The sequence below is a fragment of the Raphanus sativus genome, chromosome 6 (assembly GCF_000801105.2).
Source record: "Raphanus sativus cultivar WK10039 chromosome 6, ASM80110v3, whole genome shotgun sequence".
In the NCBI taxonomy this organism is placed as follows: domain Eukaryota; kingdom Viridiplantae; phylum Streptophyta; class Magnoliopsida; order Brassicales; family Brassicaceae; genus Raphanus; species Raphanus sativus.
In genome coordinates, this window is record NC_079516.1 from 36,190,380 (window position 1) to 36,215,737 (window position 25,358).

Below are 25,358 nucleotides of genomic sequence, written 5' to 3' on the forward strand. Positions count from 1 at the left end.
TGGTTTAGTAGATTTTGTGATAAAAAATGTTGTAGTGGACTTGTTTGAACATTTTAGTTTTCTTAAAGCAAAAGCAATTAAACATATAAGAAGTTGATGTTACATGTTTTTTTTAACTACTCATGTGAACTAACACATAAATATATTGTGTAATGAAAACTTAAATAAAATAAAAGTACTTTTGAAATATAATTGTGAGGTTGGAAAGAAAAAATGGACAGTGGTTGAGACTAAAGAGAAGAATGTGGTTTGAGCTAAGAGACAGCCAATTTGCCAGCTGTGAAAGTCCCCTTCAATTGTTGTATAAATAGACAATACCATCTCCACAATTATTATCATCACAACACAGCACAGATACACAAAATATTAAAATCTTTCTTCATACATCAAAGAGACGCAAGTAATGGAGTCAATGAAGATGATGGTTGTTTTCATGGTCGTTGCAGTGGCTTTCTCAGCCGTAGGACAAGCGGCGGCTGCCACCGTGGAAGCTCCAGCTCCAAGTCCAACCTCTGATGCTGCCATGTTCGTACCGGCATTGTTTGCATCTGTTGTTGCTTTGGCATCAGGTCTTCTCTTTTGAGTCAAAACAAATATTTCATTTTTCTCCATTAGTTTTATTGTTTCGTTCATGAGTTTGTGTGTGATTTGATTCTATTTTGTATAGAGCGTTGTATTATTCTTAATGTAACCATCTGTTTCTATATTATATCATCATTCATCAGACTGTTTATGAATTCGATTACCTTACAATCTGTCCACAAATCCAAGAAGGGCATCGCATATAACTTGTTAATGGATGTTACAAATATCAGATTTCATTGATTTAGGTCCACAGAAAGATCAATAGGAGACAAGGAAGGGGGGGAGAGGGGGGGGGGGGGGGGGTTACTTTGGAATCGTCAGAGTTGGTGGAATCAATGATGTAATGAGCTGTATTTGGAAGGATGTGTGGGGGCACTATGATGCCGACATCAACCATCATCATTATCATGGTGCCTTGAGACAGCATGAGTTTCCATGTAACTCACCACAGGAAGAAAGCTAAAGAACAACTTTAATGACCCCTAATAAATGATATCTAATGAATGACCCAGACAACCTCATTTGCAGTATTCCATGTGTGTAGCTCGGAGACAGAAACCAGATTAACAAATCCAGATAATAAAGACCTAATTTGAACCACAAATATGACTGCAGACACCTATCAAGTATGATTTGACTGTTGGCAACTCCAAAAGCAAATGATATGTAAAATGTGAAGCCATCTCCCTGGAAATTAAGTGTTCAAAACATTTTCTTCCGTTTCTTTTCTCATCTAACAGAACCTTACCCTGTATATACTTTTTCTCACCTAATAGAACCTTACCCTGTATATATAGATAGAATAAACTACAGGCTAAGATTGGGTATGAGAGACGTTACAGACAAGAATCTGTTCAACCCATGTGATGCATAGAAAAAAAAAATGGGACCATACAATAGCATTTAAGTTCTATGACCTTTGCCTGGAAATGAAAATCAAACTGGCCGCCACTTCTAAGTCCAGTTAACAGTTTAGAAACAGGAACAACTAAAATATTGTAAAGAGTTCTCTTATAAATAACTTACCAATATAAGATACCCAAGGAAGCTGCAATTTGTAGGCTGACAAAAAGAGAGCCGCAACATTTGAGTCTTGAGAACCTTATCTACTATCAGAATGGATAACTCACCCAACACTCAGGAGTCAGGACTCATTATGTGATCAAATCAAGAGAAAACCACTATGTTCAGACTCAAAAGTAGACAGAGTTCTACAAGAGAATAAGTTTTTCCCTGAGACACCAATACTAATAATAATGTGCCAAATTTACAGAGGAATGATCAGTAAAGTTAAAATTACAAGATATAATTGGTGCCAAGCTTATAGCTAAAAGTGTGATCAAGAAGGATCTATTTCAATCATATATAGCTGTTGGTTATCCTTCTTGGCTTAGCCACCTGTTTGTTTAGGATATGTTTCCTTATGATTGTTGTAGCTCCTTCTTCCCTTTTGTACATTTCACTTCTCAATGAAAATTAGTGTTTAAAAAAAAAGTTAAAATTACAAATACAGGGGGTGGTAACAAGAAAACTAGCCTATGCACCTAACATGAATCAGAACCAGTTGAGCACGCCGCAAATGCCTTTTTTTTTACAGTTTTCATAAGCCCCAAATAAAACACTTGGACTACATCTAGAGTAGATCTACACCATTTCTTCCTACTTTTATAACGTACAGCACTATTGAACTAGCCCGAGAAACCTAAGTGAAGGTCAGGATGCAGTTCACGGAAAGGTTGGTCTCATCTGTATTCTTCTGCACTGTTTCAAAAACTCCTGGTTTATCTGGTAGTCTGGAGTTCTTTATCCGCAAAATGAAGCAGACGTCTCAGTCTGAGAACCATATCACAGTGAAAAGGCAATGCCGTCCGCCTATTCAAATATGCTGGACTTACAGTCATCCACGATAGAGCGTGGAGTTCTGCCGCAACAGACTCAAGGATAAGATGGCTTTCCACCTCAAAATCTCTAGTTTCTTGGGTCCCTCCACCTTGCTTCATGATTCCTTGAAGAATTTTGTCATGAGCGCTGTCATAACCACCATAGTAATCAATGAGGCTTACAGAGAGAACTGATGGCCATTCTTCTTTCATATTTATTCTCGAGTCTTTTCTCATGGAAGGCACAGCTTTTGAAACAACAAACCCGGTAGACAAGGGGATTGCACAGCCCTTGCTGTGAAGAAGGTGAGCAAGCGGAGGTGATTCGGCAGTTAAACATGTGGGAAGCTGAAGAGGACTTGGGTGAAGAAACCGCATGTTGGGTGATGGTATCATCATGTAAGAGAAGGCCGTTGACCCAAGAGATTTGACAGGAGTGAAACCTTCAATGTAATTTGATGAACTCATACCAGTACCTCCTGCATAATCGCGCAAATACACATGCAAGTCAGTATCTACTCCCTTTCTTATGGAAATTTAAAATTGATTACACGGATGAGACATATATATATGAGAAAAAACAATCAGAAACTGACCAGGAGATACCACATCAGCGGGGAGAACAAGATGCAGAGATTGATCAAGTGAAATAGAAGTAAAACTGATGCTGTGAACCCACTGAAACAAACCCCTTGGAGTACCAGAAATGGTTTGTCCACCCACTATCTGCTTTCTTCCAGCAGATTGCCCCATACTGCCTTTCACAAAGGTGGATGATTTTGAGTGAGAGCTGTAGAGTGTGCTACTTGACGAGGCTCTCTCTTGAATCAAACTCATATCCTGCGGTTGCAAGGAAGATACGCTGCTATTGGTGGCTATGCCAGAAGGTGCAGAACGACGAAGTTGAATAGGCCACTTTTTAATGTCAGGACCTCCAACTGAGTATATAGCCCTTTGCCACTCTGTTATATCAGTTTAAAGTAGACAAAAAAATAACCAGAGTTATGAAACACACAATAATAGAGAATTATATTTCCCGAGCGCATTTGGAATACGAAAGAGATGAAAAATTCAGATTAAGAACGGAGGTAAGGGTAAAAGGAGCTAATTTACCTAGGTATTCAAGCTCAAAGAAATTGCCAATACGTGTAATGACAAAATCTCTGGGTTTCGAAGATCCATTGTCAGGGGAGGAACATGCCTGTAGTATTTGACATCCCTGCTGCAGAACTTGAACAAAAAGACACTGCAGCCCTTTCGTATCCTGTCTACTGCTAATTCCACCAAAGGGAAATATATGTGTGTCAAGCAATTCACCCCTGGCATCTGTCCAGATGCTTACAAGCCATCGCCAATCATCTGTCCAACCGTAGCAGCAATGTAAACTTGGAATAGTCTTTCCTTCAACCTGGGATGCATCCCCCTGGGAGCTTGATCCTGCTGATGTTATACCCTCCATTGCATTGACGCCAAGTCCAGAACCTCTGCCACCATCCTCAGGTATTGGCTTTGAAGACTCCGAACCTAGGCCGCCAAAAGTAGGTGAAACTCCACGCTCCACTGAACCAGGCTCGGAAAGAATGAAAAGCGGTTCAAATAAATAGAAACTTTCATCATTAAGGTAAAAATCTTCATTTCTGTTTGGGTCGCAGCTTAATCCACCAGGTCTTCTCATTTGCCAGCTATCCCAACTCGTTCTCATGCTACTATCCCTTTCACCATCTCTTGGATGTGTAGAACTTGTCATTCGAGAACTAACACAGTCTTTCCAGATTCCTGAAATAGAGCTCAATGGTGTCAAGGCTGAAGAGGATCTGCTTGATAAAGAGGACGATTGAATTGCATCATTAGCCATTCCTCGTGAAATTTTACGAGCCTTATTGTATACAGAAAAGGCAGTATCCTTGAGAATGACAAGCTCAGAGCTCGGACTTGTTATCCGGAAAATAGAATCAACCGACACCACCTGTAGAACTAGTTTAGGGACACTAAACCCCGAAAGCACTGGAATATGAGATATTGATGCTTCGTCTACAGCAGCAGAACTACCAAACGCCCTTGCAACCTGATTGTTAAGTAACGATCTCCTGTCTTTATCTGGCTGTATTCCTGATCCAAGTGCAATTGACGATTGGACGATCGTCCTTAAAACTGACGAAGGATCGGGAAATGGACACACTATGTACACTACCTGAAAGAAGAGTAGAAGCCAACAAGTTTCAACAGCTACGCTTGGTAGAAGTGGCAAATAGTTAATTATCCCAGTTAACATCTGTATTTTTTTAGCTCATACTTACAATGCAAGGACTAGCTGATCCTTCTTTCTGGTTTGTGTAAAGGCAAGACTCAAGCTTTAGACCTTTCAGCGCTTTTGATAAAGACTTTAGATAGCTAGTCACATTCCACCCATTCGACAAAGACAGAAAATAATCGCTGAGAGATCCCAGAAGCGATGTGTTATTGCTTTCAATCTTCATGGATTGAGGGCAATCAAGCAGAACAAATCCAGATGAGGATAGCTTTCCAGCGTCAGTTTCCATTTGATTTCCCAGGATATGTGGCAAATGGGTTCCCAGTCTGCAGGTCTCGTAAACTATGAGACAAAAAGGTTCATCAGAACATAATGATGAGAAAATGTCTTTAAGTTTTTGTTCCTCTAGAAACGTTGTTTAGCAGAAACCAGTTCCTGTCAAATTTGAGGATAACCTCTGTCAGAATAGATATATTTGTTGACTCACCAGTTCCAAGTTGTTGGAAGAAATCAGCAGCAGCACTAGTTAAAGGATCTATATCCGGGCATACAACAGTATAGTTCATCTGAGACAAGTAACAAAGAACAACTTAGTGGAGAAGATTATCAATTGGCCTAAACTGAGAAAACAATAGTATTCTCAGATGAATTCCTTGAAAACGCACATTTTTGGGCAAAGCATATGGCTCGAAAGGGGCCTTTTCCCAATGTTGCAAGGCGTTAGTTGATATCTTAAGCCAGTCATCTTGGTACCTGTCACAGGGGATAGACAATAGAGAGCTTAAAATAACCAGCACTATAATGTGGCAATCCTAACAAAATGAAATTATGAATACTATGGGGATCTTGATCAACGCCAACTTATATTAAAAAAAAAAATACCCGACAAGTATAGAAGGTGATGGAAGAACAAAAAGTGTCGGTCGGAGTAATTCTGAACTGTATATATCTTGGCTCTGAGTAGTCTCCTCTCCCTTCCCACCATCTATTGACATCACTTGTTTTCCAACACAATGATTAGCAATAAAATCATCAGAGATATTGACATGTATGCACCATCAGATATTGAACAACCATAGTAGAAACAGTAAAGTTCAACGAGATAAATAATCAAAACTCATGTTCTACCTTCACGCAGGGATGACTCAGCAGTAGATCCCTCGGACATAGATCCCCCATCCATTGATTGATTTCGACCCTTGCACCAATCTGTCACAGATAATGGCCCATCTGACTGACCAAATGCAGATTTCAGAGCTGTTTTGATGTCAGATTGCAATAGAGTAATGACAGACGAAGGAAAAACCTGGAAAAGAAAGAAATCTTCATAATCAGGTTTAAAAGAATAAGTTCTATACAATATATACGTGACCAAAAGTATTTCTAGCCCATTACTAAGAATTTAGAACGTAAAGACATTAAATACCCTCATTTCGATGCATCTTACACCAATTTGAAAGCTTACCTCAGCAGAGAGTGGGTCAACTAGCTTGACACCAGCAATATCCAGAGAATGACAGGAAGCCAAAGTTCCCCCACAACCCGCATGGCCAGCAGAGGGCCCACACGAAAGTTCCCGTCTCCATAACTCTTCCAGCGCAAGCCAGCCATAAGGACCATCTCCACAATCTGAATCCAGCGCTAAATCAACAAAAGAAGTAGCTTGCTGTACAAGTAGCGGTATTCCATCTTGGAGTTCTTGCAATGGCTGCCTTTGGCCGTAAGAAAGCAAGCTGTCTTCGCTAAATGAACTATGGGGCAAGGATGAGCCTGCTTCAATATTTGGCGAGCTAGCAGGTTTTGCTGTTTTTGGGACTGAAACAGTCCGCCACACGCCAACTGGTGCACTCATGCGGCTATCTAACATTCCTCCGTCGAAATCTCCAGCTATTCTAGTTGGTATTTCTTTCTTATATATCTCATTCCTTGCAGATATGTTGTCTGTTAGGCTACTGGGGTCATTTGACAGCTGGTTGAGAAATAAGTTTCCACTAAGCCTTGTCAGACTAACTGGTGAACTGTGCTTCGAAGAAATGATTATGTGCCGCATCCTAGACATGAAAGCTTGGAACATAAAGCTTCCCACGTCTGTTGCCAACAAGGTCTTTGAAGATAATAAAGTACTAACAACAGCAGATATACCGTCAGACTTTTTCCCTTGTACGGTCTTAACAGCACTGTAGTTTGAATATTTTAACTGAGAAACACCCTCCTTTGTACTACTGTTGTCGCTAATTACAGTAGGTAGCATGTTATATTGGTCCTTTCTGCCCTCCACTTGAGTGTAATAGTCTCTCGACTGAAACAAAGTTCTGCCATCATTGTTACCAATGCACGCTTTTGATCCAAGTAAATTCTTGTCGGCTGCTCCATCACAATCGGTGGCCGGTGGTGTGGGCCCATAAACATAGTTACTCGTTCTTGAATTTGAACTCTCCACTATATGAGATTTGGGGAGATATGGGCTTTTGAAAGACGAAATCTCGCTCACAGGTACTTCAACAGCTCCATACTCAGGAGCAAAGGTCATCATAGCTTCTGCTTTTATCAAATGATCAAACTCACCAGTAGAAGAGCTTGACATTTGATTTAAATGATCTGAAGTGACACTGTTGTTGATGACTTCTTGACTTTTGATAAGGCACTCATCTATGATAGGGGGAGCAGGATTAAAGCTCTCAAAAGAGGAAAAGCCATCGGGAAAAATAATCTGGTCTGATACATCCATCATATCCACTGGACTAGAACCTACTTCAGCAGAATCTGGAGGAATCATTAGCGTATGTGACTCTGCTGTGCCCGGTGGCTACACGTACATAATAGATAAGGTGCTTTGTTAGATAAAGATTAAACACCAAAGACAATAGGACAAAAACACAATGAGGCATGGCAGGAAACGGAAAGCGAGGCACCACCGTCCTTCCGGAATATCATTCACAAGCATAGATAAAACAAGTAATAGTTGTTTCATTATTTCTGATAGATAACAGAAGGCGGGAATTACCTCCCCAAAAGGCAACGCATCATTCTCAAAGAAGTCACCAAAGTCTCCAAACTCTGAAAGAAGTGCCTTGATATCCATACCAACTCCTCTATCATCATCATCACCATCGTCATCCCAATCCCAGCCAATTTGATCATCTGCAATGCCTGGAGCACCATCTTATAAGTTTTAGTAGAACCAAATCCTGACTTCTAAGCTTCTTAAATAGGTGCATTAGAGACAGTACCTACTTGACCGAAAGACTCTGCCCTCCCTGCTCGCGACCGCTTGGAACCCTGCAAAGAATGCTATGTTACTTAGCCTATCAGTAGTACTATGCAAATCACCACCCTTGCCACATAAAAGACATACCGATTTTGGCCGATCATCATTGCAAGTTAGACCAGACTGCCTACACGTCAAAGAATCTGCATCAGCATCAAGGTCACCAGTTCTTGAAGTCATTCTCCAATCACTCCCGCTAGAAGCACTACTTGTTGAACTAATGCTACTATTACGGCTACTGCCGCTGCTACTATAACCACCATTTTTTTCATAAAACCCATCACTCTTATTTCCAGACGATCCAAGGAAGTCAAAATCACCACCCCTGCATATAATAAAGTATAAATTTTCAGTAATCATGAACAAACTGTTATAATGGCAAAGAAAATCGCTCAGCTTTATATTCAAAAATTAAGAAATGCCACAGATCTCAATCCGATGGAGCAACCAATCATGAGGGTTTACACAAAGTTTGGTTTCTCAAATAAGTTAGGGTTGCATTCCAGACCTCTATTTTGTGAGTTCCCTTCGATGTTCAGAATAGATACGAGACAGAAGGAAAAGACTCACCAGTGCATAAATAACGATGAGCCTGCCAGTGATGGTCCTATCCAGTTTTGAAGCCAAAATCTGCAAATATGATTTCACCTTGCATCAGCTCCAAGGTAAAGAAAGAACACAAGTAGTACATCTTACTATGACCCTACATAATCGATTTTCTACATACATATATACACACCCTGACACTGTAGACAAATTCAACAGAAGCGATATAAAAATTGTCCACAGTTTGCTAGTTTGACTACTCAAAAAAACTCTAAATAACTACCCCACCTTGACAGTTTACCTTTTCAAAGAAAATTTAGCAAATGCCGACTGTAAGACTGGCACAAGCACTGCCTCAGCTGGATACATGAACTTTTTTTCACGCACCGATAAGATATCTGGTTGTCCTTTCCGGTGATCTCTACTCCCAACTGATGGTTCAGGACGCTGATTATGGGGCAAGTTTACCGCAAAGGTCGAATTAGTTTGACTTGTGTTGTCATTTCTACTTTGGCAGCTACCAAGTGTAACTTCCACGTAACAATGATTGTCATTTATTAGATGGGACCCACGACCAACATGAGAAGGGAGACCAATATATCCACTCGAAGTCCCCATGTTTCCAGAACTGCGTGAGACAAAATCAAATCTTAGTTGATAAAATTGGTCTCATTAGATTAACATCTATGGACAGCATATGTATGAATCGCACCTGAAGTAGACTTGCTTGACAAGGTCACTGGGACAGAATCCAGTGAGGCTGCCCCGCATACCATGAGGAGAAACAATCACTGGTGGGAATAACGTAAGCCTGTGAGAAGTGTTTCTCTCAAAGAAAAAAGCTCTTATCTTTCTTAAAGCATGTGTAGAAAGCACTAGAATCATTTCAGGTCTCAATTCAAAAAAAATGGCTTCAAAGAATTAAAAGTAGCAAAATCTAATATCTCTTGGCTAACCATAGAAAGAACAATAATACAAATAAGCTCTTGTGCCATGCGAAAAAAATGAGATGCTACATCTCTGCTCGAGGAACTTATGGTAGCACTAGACTACACTAGCTTCTTTCAGAGTCAAATGAATTGAACATTAAGCTCACAAATGTCTCATGCTCCCAATGTATTCACTAGCATATCAGTACAAAGCAGAAATATATTAACGAACATCCAAACTTAGTTAGTTCCATCAACATTTTTTGGTTTATCGTAGACAAGTAGCAAAAATTAGCATTGCAAGGGATGATGGAAGATATGACTAACCGGGAAGCCTATAACTGGAGTTTTTCAAGGAACTCCTTAACAGTCTTTCAGCATCGTCACTTGAAAGTGTCCGGACATTCCTTCGCGCATTAAAAGCCGTGTTAGTTTCACAATAAGTACAAGAAGCACCATAACATAATTTCGAGCAAATATGATAAAAGGCTTAACGGACTTGGCAGACACAATGACATGGACAAAAACTGCCTCTTCGGTAGCAGCAAAGATGAATTCAACAGTAGGCTGTCCCCTCCTGCATAAATATCCGAGGAGCATTAGCCACACAGCTAATCATAGACTTCTTTTGGTTTCAAAAATTGCACTTAGGAAACGAAGGTCTTGCAGGCTCATATATAACGAATAACAGAAGCTATGGTGGAAAGCCGCAAGAAAAAAATGTATGTCTTCTTAAGGGGGATAAAACAAAGAACCAAACTCAGTGCTTAAATGGCATGAGGTTGCAGATACCTCAAATATTCTTCACTCTGAGGGACGAATTTTGAAAAAACATCTCCAAATCTCATGTAGGAAAGTCCAGTTAATGCTCTGTCGCAATATCAAACATTATGCATTAATCCATTATACCCTAATAATCGAACCATCATCTCTGGGGATCATACTAACCTTGCAATGCAATTACGTAAAGACTGTGAAAAGGCAACTGATATCTCTTCCGAGTCCCCAGGTGCTACCCAGATTCCAGAAGCAACAACTTTTAACAGAAGCAACAAAAGGGGTAAGGACATGTACGCCAACACAGATACAGGCAAATAAATTAACAGGACAAATGTTACCTCTAAGTTTTGAGACAGCAGCCTTAGCTTTATCAGTGATTGAAGAATGACGGCCAGGAAGAAAAAGCCAAAGCTTGATCTTTTCATCTGAGAAGCACAGCGAGGAACGATCATCAGATACAAGTACAAATTTACAAGATTGAATGACAAGGATAGTTTAGTTTTACCAGGGTTGTATAAGCCTTGAGAAGGATCCCAAGGTCCAACAAAAGAATTGGTCCATGTGGTAAGAAAGCCTTCCTTCTGCAAACGAAGATGAGATGAAAGCACAAGATACGTTGCAACATCATTCTGCTCAGCTCTTGAACTGAAATCTCCATCATAGTTTAATAGTTACTACAAACAGTCACATAAAGTACAAAAGAAAAAAAAAAGGCTGAAAGGTTGAACCTTGTATCAGAGGCAGGACTCAGCTCAGCTTCACTTGGAAGAAACTGAAACCAAGAAACGTTATGTAGACCTCCCTGTGTAAAATCAATTAGGTATCAGGAGACCATCAAAATCAAAAAACTTTCTCCTCTCCCAATTTAGTGTTAATAGCAGCGAACAAGGAAAGTGAACGCACGCCGTGTAGAGAAAAAGACTTACGATTCTGAAAACATTAGTCCACATCCCTTTCTTTAATGCGTTTTCTCAACTTCTACTACTTGAATCGTAAAGAGACCCTCGGAATCGCGATTCTGATCATGTATCCAAAACCTTAAAATTGAAGAGTCTCTGGGAAGAGTGAGGCAGTTTTATGAATCGGAAGCTTCGATCTCCTCCCTCCTGATCGGTAAAAATCTCCGATACGTGCAAATTAAAAAAAAAATTCGTACCAGATCCAAACGCGCCTTGGGCTTTCTTTTCGGTCTTTCTTCTAATCTATTAAAACTGAAGTACAAATAGTATTTAACCCTTAGTTTTGCTCAATAATTACAATGAAATGCCACTAGAATAATAAAACTCATTTTATCTAATTACTAAACCAAATACTTAAATTTGACTTGCCTTACTTTTTTATCTCGAAATAAAACCGACGTAACTTAATCTTGTGTGTTTAATGATACTCATTGATATATGGAAACATAATCAAATCTAAAATCTCTATAGAAAAGTTGTTTCCGTATATAGCTCTTGCAATCTTAACAATGGAATATTACCTTATTCTTATCATTTATTTTTTCTTTCAAGGTATATTTGTAGAAGGTTCTTACTCTCTAATCTAGCCTCCCAAGATATTCCTTGAAAATTGACTACAATTAAGCAAACATCACTAATTAGTTTCCATATTCTGCGGTTGAGTTTTTAACAAATAATTAGAATTTGATTAGCATACATATATGATATATTCATACGATACAGTTTTTTTCTTTTCAAAAACAGAACATAAAAATACCTTAGCTGTAGCTACTCGCCATCTCTATCCTCTTAAGTCTTAACCTAAATTCTAAGAGCCGTCTATATACTCTAGCAACATACTGAAGCTTTGTTTTTTTTTTTTTGACCAAATACTGAAGCTTTGTTTATCATTCTTTTAGTCACATTGTTTTTTCTTATTCACATAGCAAATTCGCCAGAATTAGGAAATTGGAAATATATCACTTTGTTATAATCAGGGTCAGATATGCTATCGGGATTTTCATTTTTGTGAAAATAATTTCATGTTTAGGATTAGGGTAATATCACCTTGCTTTAAAACTCATCTACGTTTATAAGTGTTTGTACGAAATCCTTATTCTAGGTGTAACATGAACTTTTTATTAATTAATCAGCTCTAGATAACTTTTTTTCTGGAATGAGCCAGTTCCAGATAACCACAAAATAAAAACAACAAATCATATTGACAGTCTTTTATTTTCAGATTAAACTAAAAATAAAATTATATACGGCAACGTTGATTGTTTATATGATTTGGATCTTTGCGTGTTTGTTCGGGTTCGGATAACTCATTTAAGTTATTTTAAAATTTATTATATATTTTAAATTTCTCAAAATATATAAACAAAATAATATATTACATATAAATTTGAATAACATTTATCAGAATACATGAACTTAACATATAAATTAGTTTCATTTAAATATTTGGATAGGCAATCAATAATTATTTTAAATATTTTTGGTGATTTGAGTATACTTTAACTTTTTAGATATTTACATTTGACTATTTGTAAATATTTTCAATTATTTAAACCAACTTATAAGGACTATATATATTCTGAATGTTTTTATATACATTAAATCTAAAAAATAATATATATATCAGTATATAAATCTATTTCGAATACATTCAGGTATCTGAAAATACTTTGGTATTAGATCATATTTGGTTTTAATTCTCTAAATACCAAAATTTTGATATTAAATCAATTTTGATCCGGGTTTGGAACTTTTTTTGGATCGGGATCAGATCGATTTTTTGGATTCGGATTTTTGCTCAATTCTAATATTGACATGAAAAATAACATATTTTATAAAAATATACACCCGCACGGGTGTGCGGGTCAAAATCTAGTTTGGTTTTAAACCTTCCCATTTGCCAAATAATTTGGGATTTTGCCAAAACTATATTAAACCCCTGATATAATTTAGGATGGATATTTGTATAATTTGTAAATTCATGAAAATTATTCACACATATTTGTTGATACTTGTCATTGTCCAAAACAAAACAACTTTTCTTTGGAAGTTAAACCACTTGTTTATTAATGTTTCTACACATATAACCATAGTTTCGAATTTAGAAAGAACATAATTGTTCAAATTAATTAAAATAAACTTTTTTTTTTCACATCAAACGGCTGATCTATTATTCAAGCTTGAGGTGGTTTGGAAAACTAGACCGGAATAAAACAACCAATGTAGTACATGTCTCTATAGAAGGATTTTGCTATCTTAACTAAATAATCAAATGATACATTTTCAGAACGATGAATAAAAACAATTGAGAAATCAAGAAATTGACATATCTTAACGCATGGATTCACGAGTAAACTCACTGGTAGGTCGTGTTTGATCGTCAATGTTAACACGATATACATCTTCATTTTTTGTGTTTCTGGAACTTGAATTTCTGCCATGTCATCACCAAACATTTCTGAATTGAGATAACTTTCATCATTTGCTAACTTTTCGTTCATAATCTCTTCTCTTCTTTGGTTCACAGAGTATTAAGATTGCGAACAGACGTCATATAATTTGAAACATCATTGCATAATATCCCAAAACTCTGGTGGCTTTCGCTTAAATGACTTTATAATCTTACACACCTATCAACAAAATTATATAGATTTGTGTTATTAAAAATTACTTAAGATTTTTTTGGTGTGGTAAAGATTAAAAGACTTACTTCACTATCTTTCCACCATGAAACAGATGCAGAAATCATTGATGTAACAGGATCAACTGAGATACCCGTTGAGTTGTGCATAAAATTTGTATACTTCTTGTACTTTCTTTTCATTTGATCAAGTTTTTCTCGGAAAAACTTGTAGTTTATATCAAGATTAAACTCTTAGTTGAACTTGTCAACTATAAACTCTTTCCCATGAGGTGACGGATCTTTTAGACGATATTTATTCATGGCAAATGTGTGTTCGTACAACTCAATAAACATTCGTTCTCTTCTATGGTCCCATTTCAAATGGTCTTCATTCTAAAATTTTTTAAAATTGATAATTTAATATTAATTAATTTCTAACAAAACAACAAATTTAAATATGACAGTAAATATGTTACCCGTGTTGCTGCTTCTGTATGATGCTCACTAAAATTCGCGTTTTCTCCATGATTAGACGCCATATCTAAAAATTTGAAATTATATTAGTTTTCTAACATAAACAATATTTATTCTAAACTATTATGTTATTTCCAGAATATTATTGAACATAGATTTTAATTTATATCTACAATTTTTTTTAATTAATTCAATAAATAAGTAACTTAAAACCCTATCTTTATTTTAAAATTTTAATTGAATTATATAAGCTAAATAACATATGAATTATCAAAAACATGCACTTATTAATTAAAATAAAAATATAACGAATAGTTAAAATAAAACCGAAATTTCTAACATAAAAAATATTTATTCTAAACTATTATGTTATTTCCAGAATATTATTGAACATAGATTTTAATTTGTATCTACATTTTTTTAATTAATTCAATAAATAAGTAACTTAAACCCCTATCCTTATTTTAAATTTTTAATTTAATTATATAAGCTAAATAACATATGAATTATCAAAAACATGCACTTATTAATTAATATAAAAAATTACAATGAATAGTTAAAATAAAACTGAAATTTCTAACATAAACAATATTTATTCTAAACTATTATGTTATTTCCAGAATATTATTGAACATAGATTTTAATTTATATCTACAACTTTTTTAATTAATTTAATAAATAAGTAACTTAAAACCCTATCTTTTTAAAAAAATTAATTGAATTATTTAAGCTAAATAACATATGAATTATCAAAAAATGCACTTATTAATTAATATAAAAATAGAATGATTAAGTAAAACTGAAATTTCTAACACAAAAAATATGTATTCTAAACTATTATGTTATTTCCAGAATATTATTGAACATATATTTTAATTTATATCTACGATTTTGTTATTAATTCAATAAATAAGTAACTTAAAAGCCTATCTTTATTTTAAAATTTTAACTGAATTATATAAGCTAAATAACATATGAATTATCAAAAATCAGTTAACACAATCATATTATTGAACATAGATTTTAATTTATATTTCCAGAATATTATTGAACATAGATTTTTACTGTACCTTGATTTATTGAATTGTTGTACGTATAAGAGACAACCTGCAAATAATAAAAATCAGATAACACAAGATACAAGTATATAAATATGTTATATGAATATAGATATGCGAACAATTATAAATTCACCTATGCGAACAATCTATTCTATTAATTCTTCAACATGACCAGTTGATATGGGTTAGGTCCAATTTAAAATATAACCACCTTCTAAATATTAATAATAACTGATAATTATGTATTTTATACAAATATTGTAACCACTAATTCAATTTTAAATTCGGGATTCACTTCTTTCTCCCTGGAACGGTCAACTAACTATAGAGTACTCATATGACTAACAATTTGTGTGAGTATAATACAAACAAAAAATTGTATAAGTTTAATCACAAAAACATACATATATGTAGGTTCCGAAAAGCGAACGTGGTGATCGATTGCTCAGCGGAGGTTACAGTTGTGAATTTACCAAATTTGGTTAATAAATTGGTTTTCTAAACATAATCCATTTTTCTGGGTTTTGAATATTTGGAATGGAATTTATATACTAGATCTACAAAATTGATGAAGGATCTGAAAGAAAAACGCAATATTGCAGCCTATAATGATCAACTTTTCTATGACGGCCATGAAAATGTTTTTGCAGAAACCTAAAGCTGTCATAAGGAAGACGACTATATATTTACAATAGTGCCATTCATTAAATAAATTATTTAGGAAAACAAAAAAAAAGTGCTGTAGCAGGTTTTAACACGTCACATGCTGTGAAAATAACAACGCCTCAATGCACTAAGCCAATGTAAATAATCAGTTCTCGCACTGTCAACTGCATTATATATTATGGTAGTTTTAATTTTTTTTATCTAAGCGTTAAATTAATCAAACTGATGTGTAAAGAAATGTTATTCAAATATTTCATATTGAAAGTGATTCTCTATCGCTCAATGTTTTGAAACACGCAAAACGTAAAAATTGATCAGTTAGGAAAATACGGTGGCATTGAAATGTTGCAGAGAAATCTAAAATATTCTCTGGGAAAATGGAAACAATTACAAGAATGCCACTCAAAAAATAAAAGAAACAATACACAATACATGATTATATGTCGAATAAAAAATGTGTAAAATGGACCAATAATCCAACAGGCTAAAATAAATGTATATTAATAAATCTCTTTCGTAATTTAATATATAGCTACATTTGTCTGAAACTTAAAAATATATCGTAATAAATTTTAAATATTTTGGAATATATATTTTTTGGATTACCGTTGCAGCTTTTACGGGTTTTTGTATAAATATTTTGTAGCCATAAACTTATTTGAAATTATGATTATAGTTTTGAGACAGTATCTAGAACTAAATGTTTTGAAATAATAAAAAGTATTGTTTATTACTCTCTTTTTGAATTGTTGTTTTAGATTTTAATAGTATAGATATACCTTATAATTTTTCAAATTCAAAAATAAAAAACAACAAATGACATAAATTTTATAATACATAAAGAAGTATCTAAATTTAACATAAAATTACTTCTATTCGAAACTCTGTTTAATACCCAATAAATACTTCAAATATCTCCAGTATTTTAAGTATTTTGGATTACCGTTGCAGCTTTTACGGGTTTTTGTACAAATATTTTGTAGCCATAAACTTATTTTAAATTATGATTATAGTTTTGCGACAGTATCTAGAAATATTTTTTTTTAAATAAGAAAAAGAGTATTGTTTATTACTATCTTTTTTGAATTGTGGTTAAATAGTATAGATATACCTTATAGTTTTTCAAATTCAAAAATAAAAACAACAAATGACATAAATTTATAATACATAAATTTAACATAAAATTACTTCTATTCAAAACTTTGGTTAAAACTCAATATATACTTCAAATATCTCCAGTATTGTAAGTATTTTGGATTACCGTTGCAGCTTTTACTGGTTTTTGTACAAATATTTTGTAGCCATAAACTTATTTTAAATTATGATTATAGTTTTGCGACAGTATCTAGAACTAATTTTTTTGAAATAATAAATAAATGAAAATACACAAATATAAAATTAAATTTTCAAAATAAAAATTAAAAACAAAAATTAAAAAAAAAAAAATTTCTCAATGACACAAATATAAAAATTAAATTTCTCGAAACAAAAATATGATTATAAAAACATAAATATAAAAACTTATGCTTATATAAACACACAAACATATAAATTATAATAGGCAAAAAAATTAAATACAGAAAATATACCCGCCCTCTTGAGGGCGGGTCAATCTCTAGTTACAAATTAAAACCAATACTTCTTTGTCTAAAAATGCTAAGTGATTATAAAAATATTTAAGTTTATAAATATATACAATAAATAACATGCATTAATATATTAAACTGATTTCTATATAAATATAATCAGATGACATTATATTTTTTGTACAAAACTACTATTTATTTTATTTATGTTAAGTATCATCAACAATTAAAAATCAACTCTAACTTATATGTTTTCAGTTTACCTAAATATTACATATGGTTATATATGAGAGAAATATATAAAATTTTGAATATGTCAATTCATATATATATATATATATATATATATATATATATATAAAGTGTTTATGAAATTTTAAAGAAATTCAGAATATATTATATATACAAAGAAAATATATATCATGTTGTACATTTTTATTAAAAAGTTAATCTTCAAATTAAATATAAAAACGAAAAGAATAAAAAAAGAACTTAAAATATAGAAACTAATTATACACAAGACTAAAAACTGCATATATTTTTATATATATATGTAAAGGAACGAAATATATATATATATATATATATATGATTTCATTGTCTAGAATATTAATTGGTTATAAAAATGATAATTTATAAATATTTTAGATGATTATTAGTTACAGACATTATTTTGATAAACTAATTTACAGAAAAATAAAGATTAATTAATTAGAACATAAAAAGCAATATATTTATCATAAAATAATTATTAAATTTATTTAATACTATCGAATAAAAATTCTAGTGTTTTAAAGATATAAATTTCCATAATTGACTGAAGAAAAAAATAAAAATTTACTTTGAATTCTGATTTTTAGTGATGTTGATAGAAGAAACCTGAAATATATTAGAAACAATTAATCATAAGAAAATTAGGATAATTATTAAATATAAAACGTAAATATTACAAAAACTACAAGACTTACTTGCTTGAGAGACTTATGAACTTGTGAAAATGAAGAATGAAGAGTATTTGGAATTTATAGACAAGATTGTGTTTTATTTAAAAGAAAAAAGAAAGAATAGAATGGACGGTCTCTGATCTTCTCCTCTGTGGTTCTTCATTTCCGTTTACTTTGGTTCCATCGACACGCAAACGGTGAATGATCGCAACTTCTCTTCGTTTTTTTGGTTCTCGAACTGGGCTTAGACTGGTCTGGGCCAAAACCAATTATTAGGGTATGGGTTCTACTATATAAGTTTCTAAATGGGCTCTGACTCATTAACTAGAACCTTGAAGCTTTTGTAATATATTTTTTTTTCTGCATTTATATAAAGCAAGTCATTAAAAAAAGACTTATTCTTGGGTTCTCCCCTAGGTGAACCTTTAGGTTCACCAACCAATAGGATTCAAGTATTTTTTATTTAATATATTTTTAAAAAAGAAACAAAATCTTCTTAAATTATATTATGTTTTTAAAATAAATAGCTAAAAATAAACAAAAACAGTAATAATTGAAAAAAAAGATTTTTTTAATTTTTAAAACTATGATTCATCCAAGGGTTTAGGGTTTCCCAAGGGTTTAGGGTTTCCCAAGGGTTTAGGGTTTAGTATTTAGGGTTTAGGGTTTAGTATTTTGGGTTTAGAGTTTTTATTAAAAAAACTTTTTGCAACTACAACTATTTTTATTTATTTTTAGCTATTTATTTGAAAACATAATATAATTTAACAATATTTTATTTACTTTTTAAAAAGATATTAAATATAAAATACTTGAATCCTATTGGTTGGTGAATCTAAAGGTTCATCCTAGGGGGTGAACCCAAGAATAACTCTTAAAAAAATAAATAAATAAAGATGCACATGCATTGGACCTCTACTTTTAGCCACTCACGTTCTTCTTCTCACCCGCAGACCAAGAAAAGATCGTAGAGAAAAGAGTCTTGCATGCAGTCTAAATATATTTTATTTATACTAGCTAACTGCTATCAAGTTTTCTCAAGTTTTCTCGTAAATACACACACTTCACTCGTTCCCGTGAATCTTCTCACCAGAGGTGGCCGAACGTGAGAGGATACGACAATCTACATTCCTTGATCCAGAACTTAGCTCCGTTCACCGATTTGATCACGAGGATCTACCACCAGATCTGGTTCAGGAAGCGAACGGCCAATTCGCCAACAGTTCAAATTTGGAAACTGACGGAGTCTGCATTTGGTATTTGAATGGTTACTCGAAAGTGAGTTTCTTTCTATTTTTCATTTCACTGATTTGAAAATGGTTAAAGAGATATGGATCATGACTTTGCTCTGTTACTTAGTGAGGGGAGTATGAGGAAGAAGAGTGTGAACGGAGGAGGAGACGCACCGGCGCAAACAAATCCGGATGATCGGAGATCTACTCTTCCGGAAGCTGAAGCGGCAGGGAAGAGAGCTGTAATCAAGAGTGCTGATATGAAAGAGGACATGCAGAAGGAAGCGTGCGCGCTACATTCTTCTCCATTGGTAAGATCTGAATCTCCGTTTGTTTTGATGAATCGAGTAGAGATTTAAGTGTTTCGATTCTTTGGACGATGATGTTTGATTCACTTTCATATGAACTTAAGAATCTCTGTTTCATTTGGTTTCAGGTGTGGCCACTGCAAAGTGGACCTGCTTCAGCTGAGATTAAGTCAGCTGATGTTGCTGGTGAGGTTATTGGGGAGAAGAACGTTGTTGCTGTGAGTCCAGTGCCTCTCGTGTTATTTCATTTTCCGTTGGTTTTATCAAGTATTGCAACAATGATTGTCGCTTTGTTTTGTCGTAGGTTGGTGTGTTCCCTAAGTTATCCGGCGAGGAGTTTGATTCTTTCATTTCGCACAAGATTCATGGTCCTACTTGGCACTGCATCCTTGGCCTCAACTTTGGTTAGTCTTTTTTAATCTTCTTCGCCAAGGCTTGGGAATTTATGCCAAGGTCCCTGCGACAACATAACTAGTCCCCAAACCAACTTTTTACATTCAAATAATAAACAATTAAGATATTACACTTTCAAATCAGTTATGAAAAAGATTAAATTAATCGTAGATGTAAGACTGCATTTTTTTCAAATTAGTCTCGATTCTAATGCAAGTTTCTTTTTTTAATAAAAAAATCTAATGCAAGTTTTTCTGATATTGTAGTATCTTAGATCACAGTACATGTGGTTAGCAATTTTGTTTTGTTTATACTGCATTTAAAATTTGAAAATATAATCGTGAACTCACTGATATGCCACAACTTAATATCTATGTGTATACTTGTAAAAGTTAGGAAAACAATATCCAATTATTAAAAATCTGTCAAAAATAACGAAGATTAAAAAAGGTCACAAATCCTATTTTAGATAAAAACTAAAATATGTTTATACATATATTTAAATTTTAATTATTTTAAAATAATTTCAAAACCAATAATGCAGAAACTGAAACACGGTAAAAAATCTTCATATGTATGCTAAATATTTTCTTTACAAAAATACTAAAATTGTTTAAAATTATAAAATATTTTATTTGTAAAAAATTCTGGCACGTAGCGTCGGCACACCCCTAGTAATGAAATATGTGTAGTAGAAAAAAATCAAAACTTTATGATGAGATTCACCCATCATTCATCGGGCTAGGTTGCGTTTGAGTCTCATCAGTTTCATCTATCCGAGTTGAGAATTGAGAGTCAACTAGATTTTCCTATCTAAAAAGTCAATTTTAAACAGATATATGAGAGAATATATCAATAACCTACTTCCCTAGATATATATAAAAAAACTTATATTGTAAATTAAAAAAAAAGGATAAAGTCGCATGTTGCAATTCAGCGGAAAGAATTATATTGGTGGTATTCATTCTACTATGGAATTTGAGCATCAAATCTTTACCTTTTTTTTATCAACTTCAATGTCATATTCTACCCTGCTTCTACTTGATTCGCTGTACAGAATTCTTTCCATATATAAGGATTTTTAATGCGCTGGTACATATATAAATTATTATTTTTAACAAATAATTATTTTCCAATTCTTTTTTTCCTCTTTTGTTGCCTCTGCATTCTCTTTTGTCAATCTAATTTTTTTTAACTCCATCTATTTTTGTCTTTCCATTCTTATCCACCAAAATTACCGACTTCTTACAAATGAGGTTATTCGCTTCTATGAAATCTATTGATATATGCTGAACAAAACATTTATAGTTTAGAAACGTGAATGCTTTCATAAAAAACAGAGATAGAAGCGCGAAAATGTCACATGTTTACCATCCCTCAAGCTTGTCTTTGTAACAGAGAAAGTCATAAAATAGTTTTCTTTTACCTTTTTTATTGTTGCCGAGTAGTTAGAGCGTAGCCGAGTCTTCGGTTGTAGTAACCTTAAATCTACATTTGAATCCAACTTTAAGCATTTTTCTTGAGCAAAAGTTTTTCCAACCATGGTGTGTGGCACTCCCATGTGACCCGCTTTCATATTTCTTTAATTCTGCAAAAAAAATTGTACCACCTTTGTTCAACAATACTATCGGTCTTTCTTCGTCCAAATGGTTGTTGAACATGACGTACTCCCTTCTCAATTTCTGTATCAATCAACATGCATCGTCAGAGATTTATAATTTCAATTCTCGCACACATGTAAAATAACTTACTAAAATAAATATACTAACCACTCTGTCTTGACTCATATTTGTTTAAAATTGACTCTTTAGATAGAACAATTGAGTTGACTCTCATTTCTCAGCTCGGCTGGATGAAACTAATAAGGCTCAAACACAACATAGCCCGATGAAGATTTAAGGTTACTACAACCGAGGACTCGGCTACGCTCTAACTACTCGGGATCAATAAAAAAAAGTAGAATAAAACAATTTTATGTTTTTCTCTGTTACAAAGGCAAGCTTTAGGGATGGTAAATATGTGACATTTCCACGCTTCTATCTCTATTTTTTATGAAAGCATTCACGTTTCTAAACTATAAATCTTTTGTTCAGCATATACCACCAATAGGTTTCATAGAAGCGAATAACCTCATTTGTGAGAAGTCGGTAATTTTGGTGGATAAGAATAGAAAAGCAAAAATAGATGGAGAGTTAAAAAAGATTGGATTGACAAAAGAGAATGGAGACAACAAAAGAGGGAAACAAGAATTGGGAAGTAACTATTTGTAAAAAATAATAATTTCTATGTGTACCAGCACATTAAAAGTTTTCATATATAGAAAGAATTTTGTACAGTGAATCAAGTAGAAGCATGACAGAGTATGACACTGGAATTGATAAAAAAAGGTAAAAATTTGATGTTTAAGTTCCATAGTAGAACGAATTCCACCAGTATGGTTCCTACAGCTGAATTGCGACAGATGACTTTTTCTATTTTTTTTTAATTTATAAGTTTCTCCTTAACTAAGATATAGGGAAGTGGGTTATTGATATAGTCTCATATTTGTTTAAAATTGACTCTTTAGATAGAACAATTGAGTTGACTCTCATTTCTCAACTCGACTGGATGAAACTAATAAGACTCAAACACAACATAGCCCGATGAATGCTGAGTGAGTCTTTTCGTAAATTTTTGATTTCCTCTACTACACATATTTGCTTATATGTCCAAGGATATGATTTTTTTTTTGTTACCTCTTCTTATGATTTAAGCAGAAACTATTATGAATTTGTGGATCCACCACAAAGTTACGTAAAAGGATCAATTGATGAGGCTCAAACAGACCCTAGCCCGATGGATGTTGAGTGAGTCTTTTCGTAGAGTTTTGATTTTCTCTACTACACATATTTCCTTATATATCCAAGGATATGATTTTTTTTTGTTTTGTTACATCTTCTTATGATCTAAGCAGAGACCATGTTAATTTCGAGGATCCTACACAATGTGGAATGGGAGGAAATACTGACGCTCACATAAATGTTACTCTGGAAAATTTAAGTGCCACCCATCATGTACCCAGGTACGCTTTCAACTTGAACCGGAGAATATGCAAAGACAGTCAGAGATCATCAGAAAAAAGTTAGGTTTTTTTCATTTAGTTTTGGTTCCATTTTTGACTTCCTCTCCAAATTGTTTTTGAGCAGGATGAGGAAGCTGAATTAGATGATACGATGTCTTAATTTGATTTAAAGAAACAAAAAGGGCTTCTTAAGGTCGAAGAAAAATATGAAACGAGGTTATTTGTTATCAAATATATACCTTAGCAATGTAGAAAACCGATGTCACCTTAGCAATGTAGAAAACTGATGCCTAGGGCATCATTTGAAGTCCATATATAAATTGCAAATTTGTCCCATATATGTGGGTTAAGTTCTAATCTGAAGTTTAATTGTTGAAATTATTGTCACAAGTTTACTACAGACATAAATACAGAAATTAAGCATTTATCAATGGTCACTATACTTGATTAGGAAATAGTTCACTGATCATGATCTAAGAATGAAGTTGCAACATTGCCATGAAATCCTTTTGAGATTTACACATTTCCTTGCGAGTTTTGCGGTTACCGTAACTTTCTCCAATTGATTAGACCATCGATGCTTTCGTCGAGTCTATTTTCTTTCATTGCGAGAATGAATAATTTGCCAATGAAATAATTTCTTGAGACAGCATAAAAAAATTGAATATGCTCCAGTGATGAGCTCCACCAACAAAACTCTTAAACGATATATATCAACCGTTAAATACCTTAGCTTGATATTTCTCATCCAGCTCTATGTTTTTATATGTTTCAGATAATGATGCACCTGAGTGCAAAATATGAAAAACTCTACCGAGAACTGTAGCAATACATAATAATATATACTATATAGAAATCGAAGATACAAGTCATAAAGAATGTCCGTACCCAAATAGGATTTAACACTATCAATCAAAATATGCAATCAACATTATAATTTAATATCTTAAAAATGTCAAAATTTCCAAAAAATAAAATTATTTAAAATAAAATATACCTCAATTTAAAATAAGGTAAACAAACAAAAGAAAAATATCAATTGGTTTAGTTAATCTGTATAAATAATTTTTTCTGTAACTTTTAATAAGGATATCATTTGAAATTTATATTTCAAAATAAAATAATTTTTCTTTAAAATTTTTTAATGAATAATATTACTCTCTATGTATTAACTAAGAGCCATTTGGCATTTTTGACGAAAATTTTAAAAAGAATTGAAATGCATTTATGTTTTTATAATTATAACTGCTTAATCAATAATATTTGACAAAAAAATATTTTTAAGATCAATGCATTTTGTAGTTAATATTAAACTTAAAAAAATATGCATTACCTTGAATTTTAATGTGAGATTCTCTGTGTAACAAAAATTAGAATGACAATATTTATGAAACAAAAAGAGCAATAGTTTTAAGTAGAAATTTTATAAGTAAAATAATTTGTTTTTATCTATAAAGATTCAAACATTTGAATATTATATTTCTTATATAATAATTAGAACTAAACCTATAGACATTATTAGAAATATTATAAAATTTAAGGGAAAACCGGTATACGAAAACCAATACTACATCATCTCATCTATGAAGTAAAGCAAAAATTCAATAAAATAAAATAATTGTTGTGAAAGTAATGTTTCTGTGAATTACTTCTTATTAATCTCAAAGACCAAAGGTCCCTTTATATACATGATTACATAAAAAGATAAATAGCAATATTCCTAATCTCATAATATAAGGGATATATACATATTGTTAATCTATATAGGAATATGGATAACTATGAATCTCCTCGGTATCAATCTTCTTGAGC

General features: G+C 33.2%; 3 protein-coding genes and 1 long non-coding RNA gene across 6 annotated transcripts; 2 read left to right on the forward strand and 2 right to left on the reverse strand.

Annotated features, from left to right (window-relative positions):
- The first annotated feature begins 322 nt into the window (after nt 1-322).
- Nucleotides 323-724, forward strand: LOC108831212 (arabinogalactan protein 21-like). Its single transcript, XM_018604774.2, has one exon. The coding sequence runs from the start codon at nt 404-406 to the stop codon at nt 581-583; it is 180 nt and encodes a 59-aa protein (XP_018460276.1). The 5' UTR covers nt 323-403; the 3' UTR covers nt 584-724.
- Nucleotides 725-2,060: 1,336 nt separating this feature from the next.
- On the reverse strand, nt 2,061-11,407 carry LOC108831214 (mediator of RNA polymerase II transcription subunit 13-like). Its single transcript, XM_018604777.2, is given in 24 exon segments — nt 2,061-2,384; nt 2,386-2,944; nt 3,062-3,427; nt 3,579-4,656; nt 4,763-5,058; nt 5,204-5,282; nt 5,382-5,469; nt 5,599-5,713; nt 5,845-6,022; nt 6,182-7,522; nt 7,721-7,866; nt 7,947-7,995; nt 8,072-8,309; nt 8,555-8,614; nt 8,832-9,158; nt 9,243-9,321; nt 9,787-9,866; nt 9,959-10,036; nt 10,252-10,329; nt 10,408-10,495; nt 10,578-10,664; nt 10,745-10,884; nt 10,968-11,041; nt 11,166-11,407. Coding segments are annotated over 24 exon segments (5,745 nt in total). The 5' UTR covers nt 11,190-11,407; the 3' UTR covers nt 2,061-2,287.
- A 1,959-nt stretch (nt 11,408-13,366) lies between these two features.
- LOC130496256 (uncharacterized) lies at nt 13,367-18,724 on the reverse strand. Of its 2 annotated transcripts, none has more exons than XR_008935368.1 (5): nt 18,577-18,724; nt 18,450-18,487; nt 15,366-15,402; nt 14,298-14,362; nt 13,367-13,828 (listed from the first exon to the last, which is right to left on the reverse strand). It is a non-coding gene; the product is annotated as an uncharacterized LOC130496256 (long non-coding RNA). The 2 variants fall into 2 exon arrangements; XR_008935369.1 differs by having other exon boundaries at nt 13,909-14,362.
- Nucleotides 18,725-19,579: 855 nt separating this feature from the next.
- LOC108831213 (uncharacterized) lies at nt 19,580-23,923 on the forward strand. Of its 2 annotated transcripts, XM_018604775.2 has the most exons (7): nt 19,580-19,830; nt 19,912-20,095; nt 20,221-20,310; nt 20,397-20,496; nt 23,242-23,331; nt 23,439-23,546; nt 23,671-23,923. In XM_018604775.2, the coding sequence occupies exons 1-5, from the start codon at nt 19,817-19,819 to the stop codon at nt 23,280-23,282; spliced, it is 429 nt and encodes a 142-aa protein (XP_018460277.1). In that variant the 5' UTR covers nt 19,580-19,816; the 3' UTR covers nt 23,283-23,331; nt 23,439-23,546; nt 23,671-23,923. The 2 variants fall into 2 exon arrangements, with proteins under 2 accessions (XP_018460277.1, XP_056843651.1); XM_056987671.1 differs by lacking the exons at nt 23,439-23,546; nt 23,671-23,923 and having other exon boundaries at nt 20,397-23,138.
- The last annotated feature ends 1,435 nt before the right edge of the window (nt 23,924-25,358 follow it).

Bases quoted from the DNA above. Each gene is read 5' to 3' on its own strand.
- LOC108831213 (XM_018604775.2), top strand. The intron at 20,096-20,220 runs GTAAGATCTGAA...ATTTGGTTTCAG, and splicing joins CGCTACATTCTTCTCCATTG to GTGTGGCCACTGCAAAGTGG. The intron at 20,311-20,396 runs GTGAGTCCAGTG...GTTTTGTCGTAG, and splicing joins GGGAGAAGAACGTTGTTGCT to GTTGGTGTGTTCCCTAAGTT.
- LOC108831212 (XM_018604774.2), top strand. From the start codon at position 404: ATGGAGTCAATGAAGATGATGGTTGTTTTCATGGTCGTTGCAGTGGCT.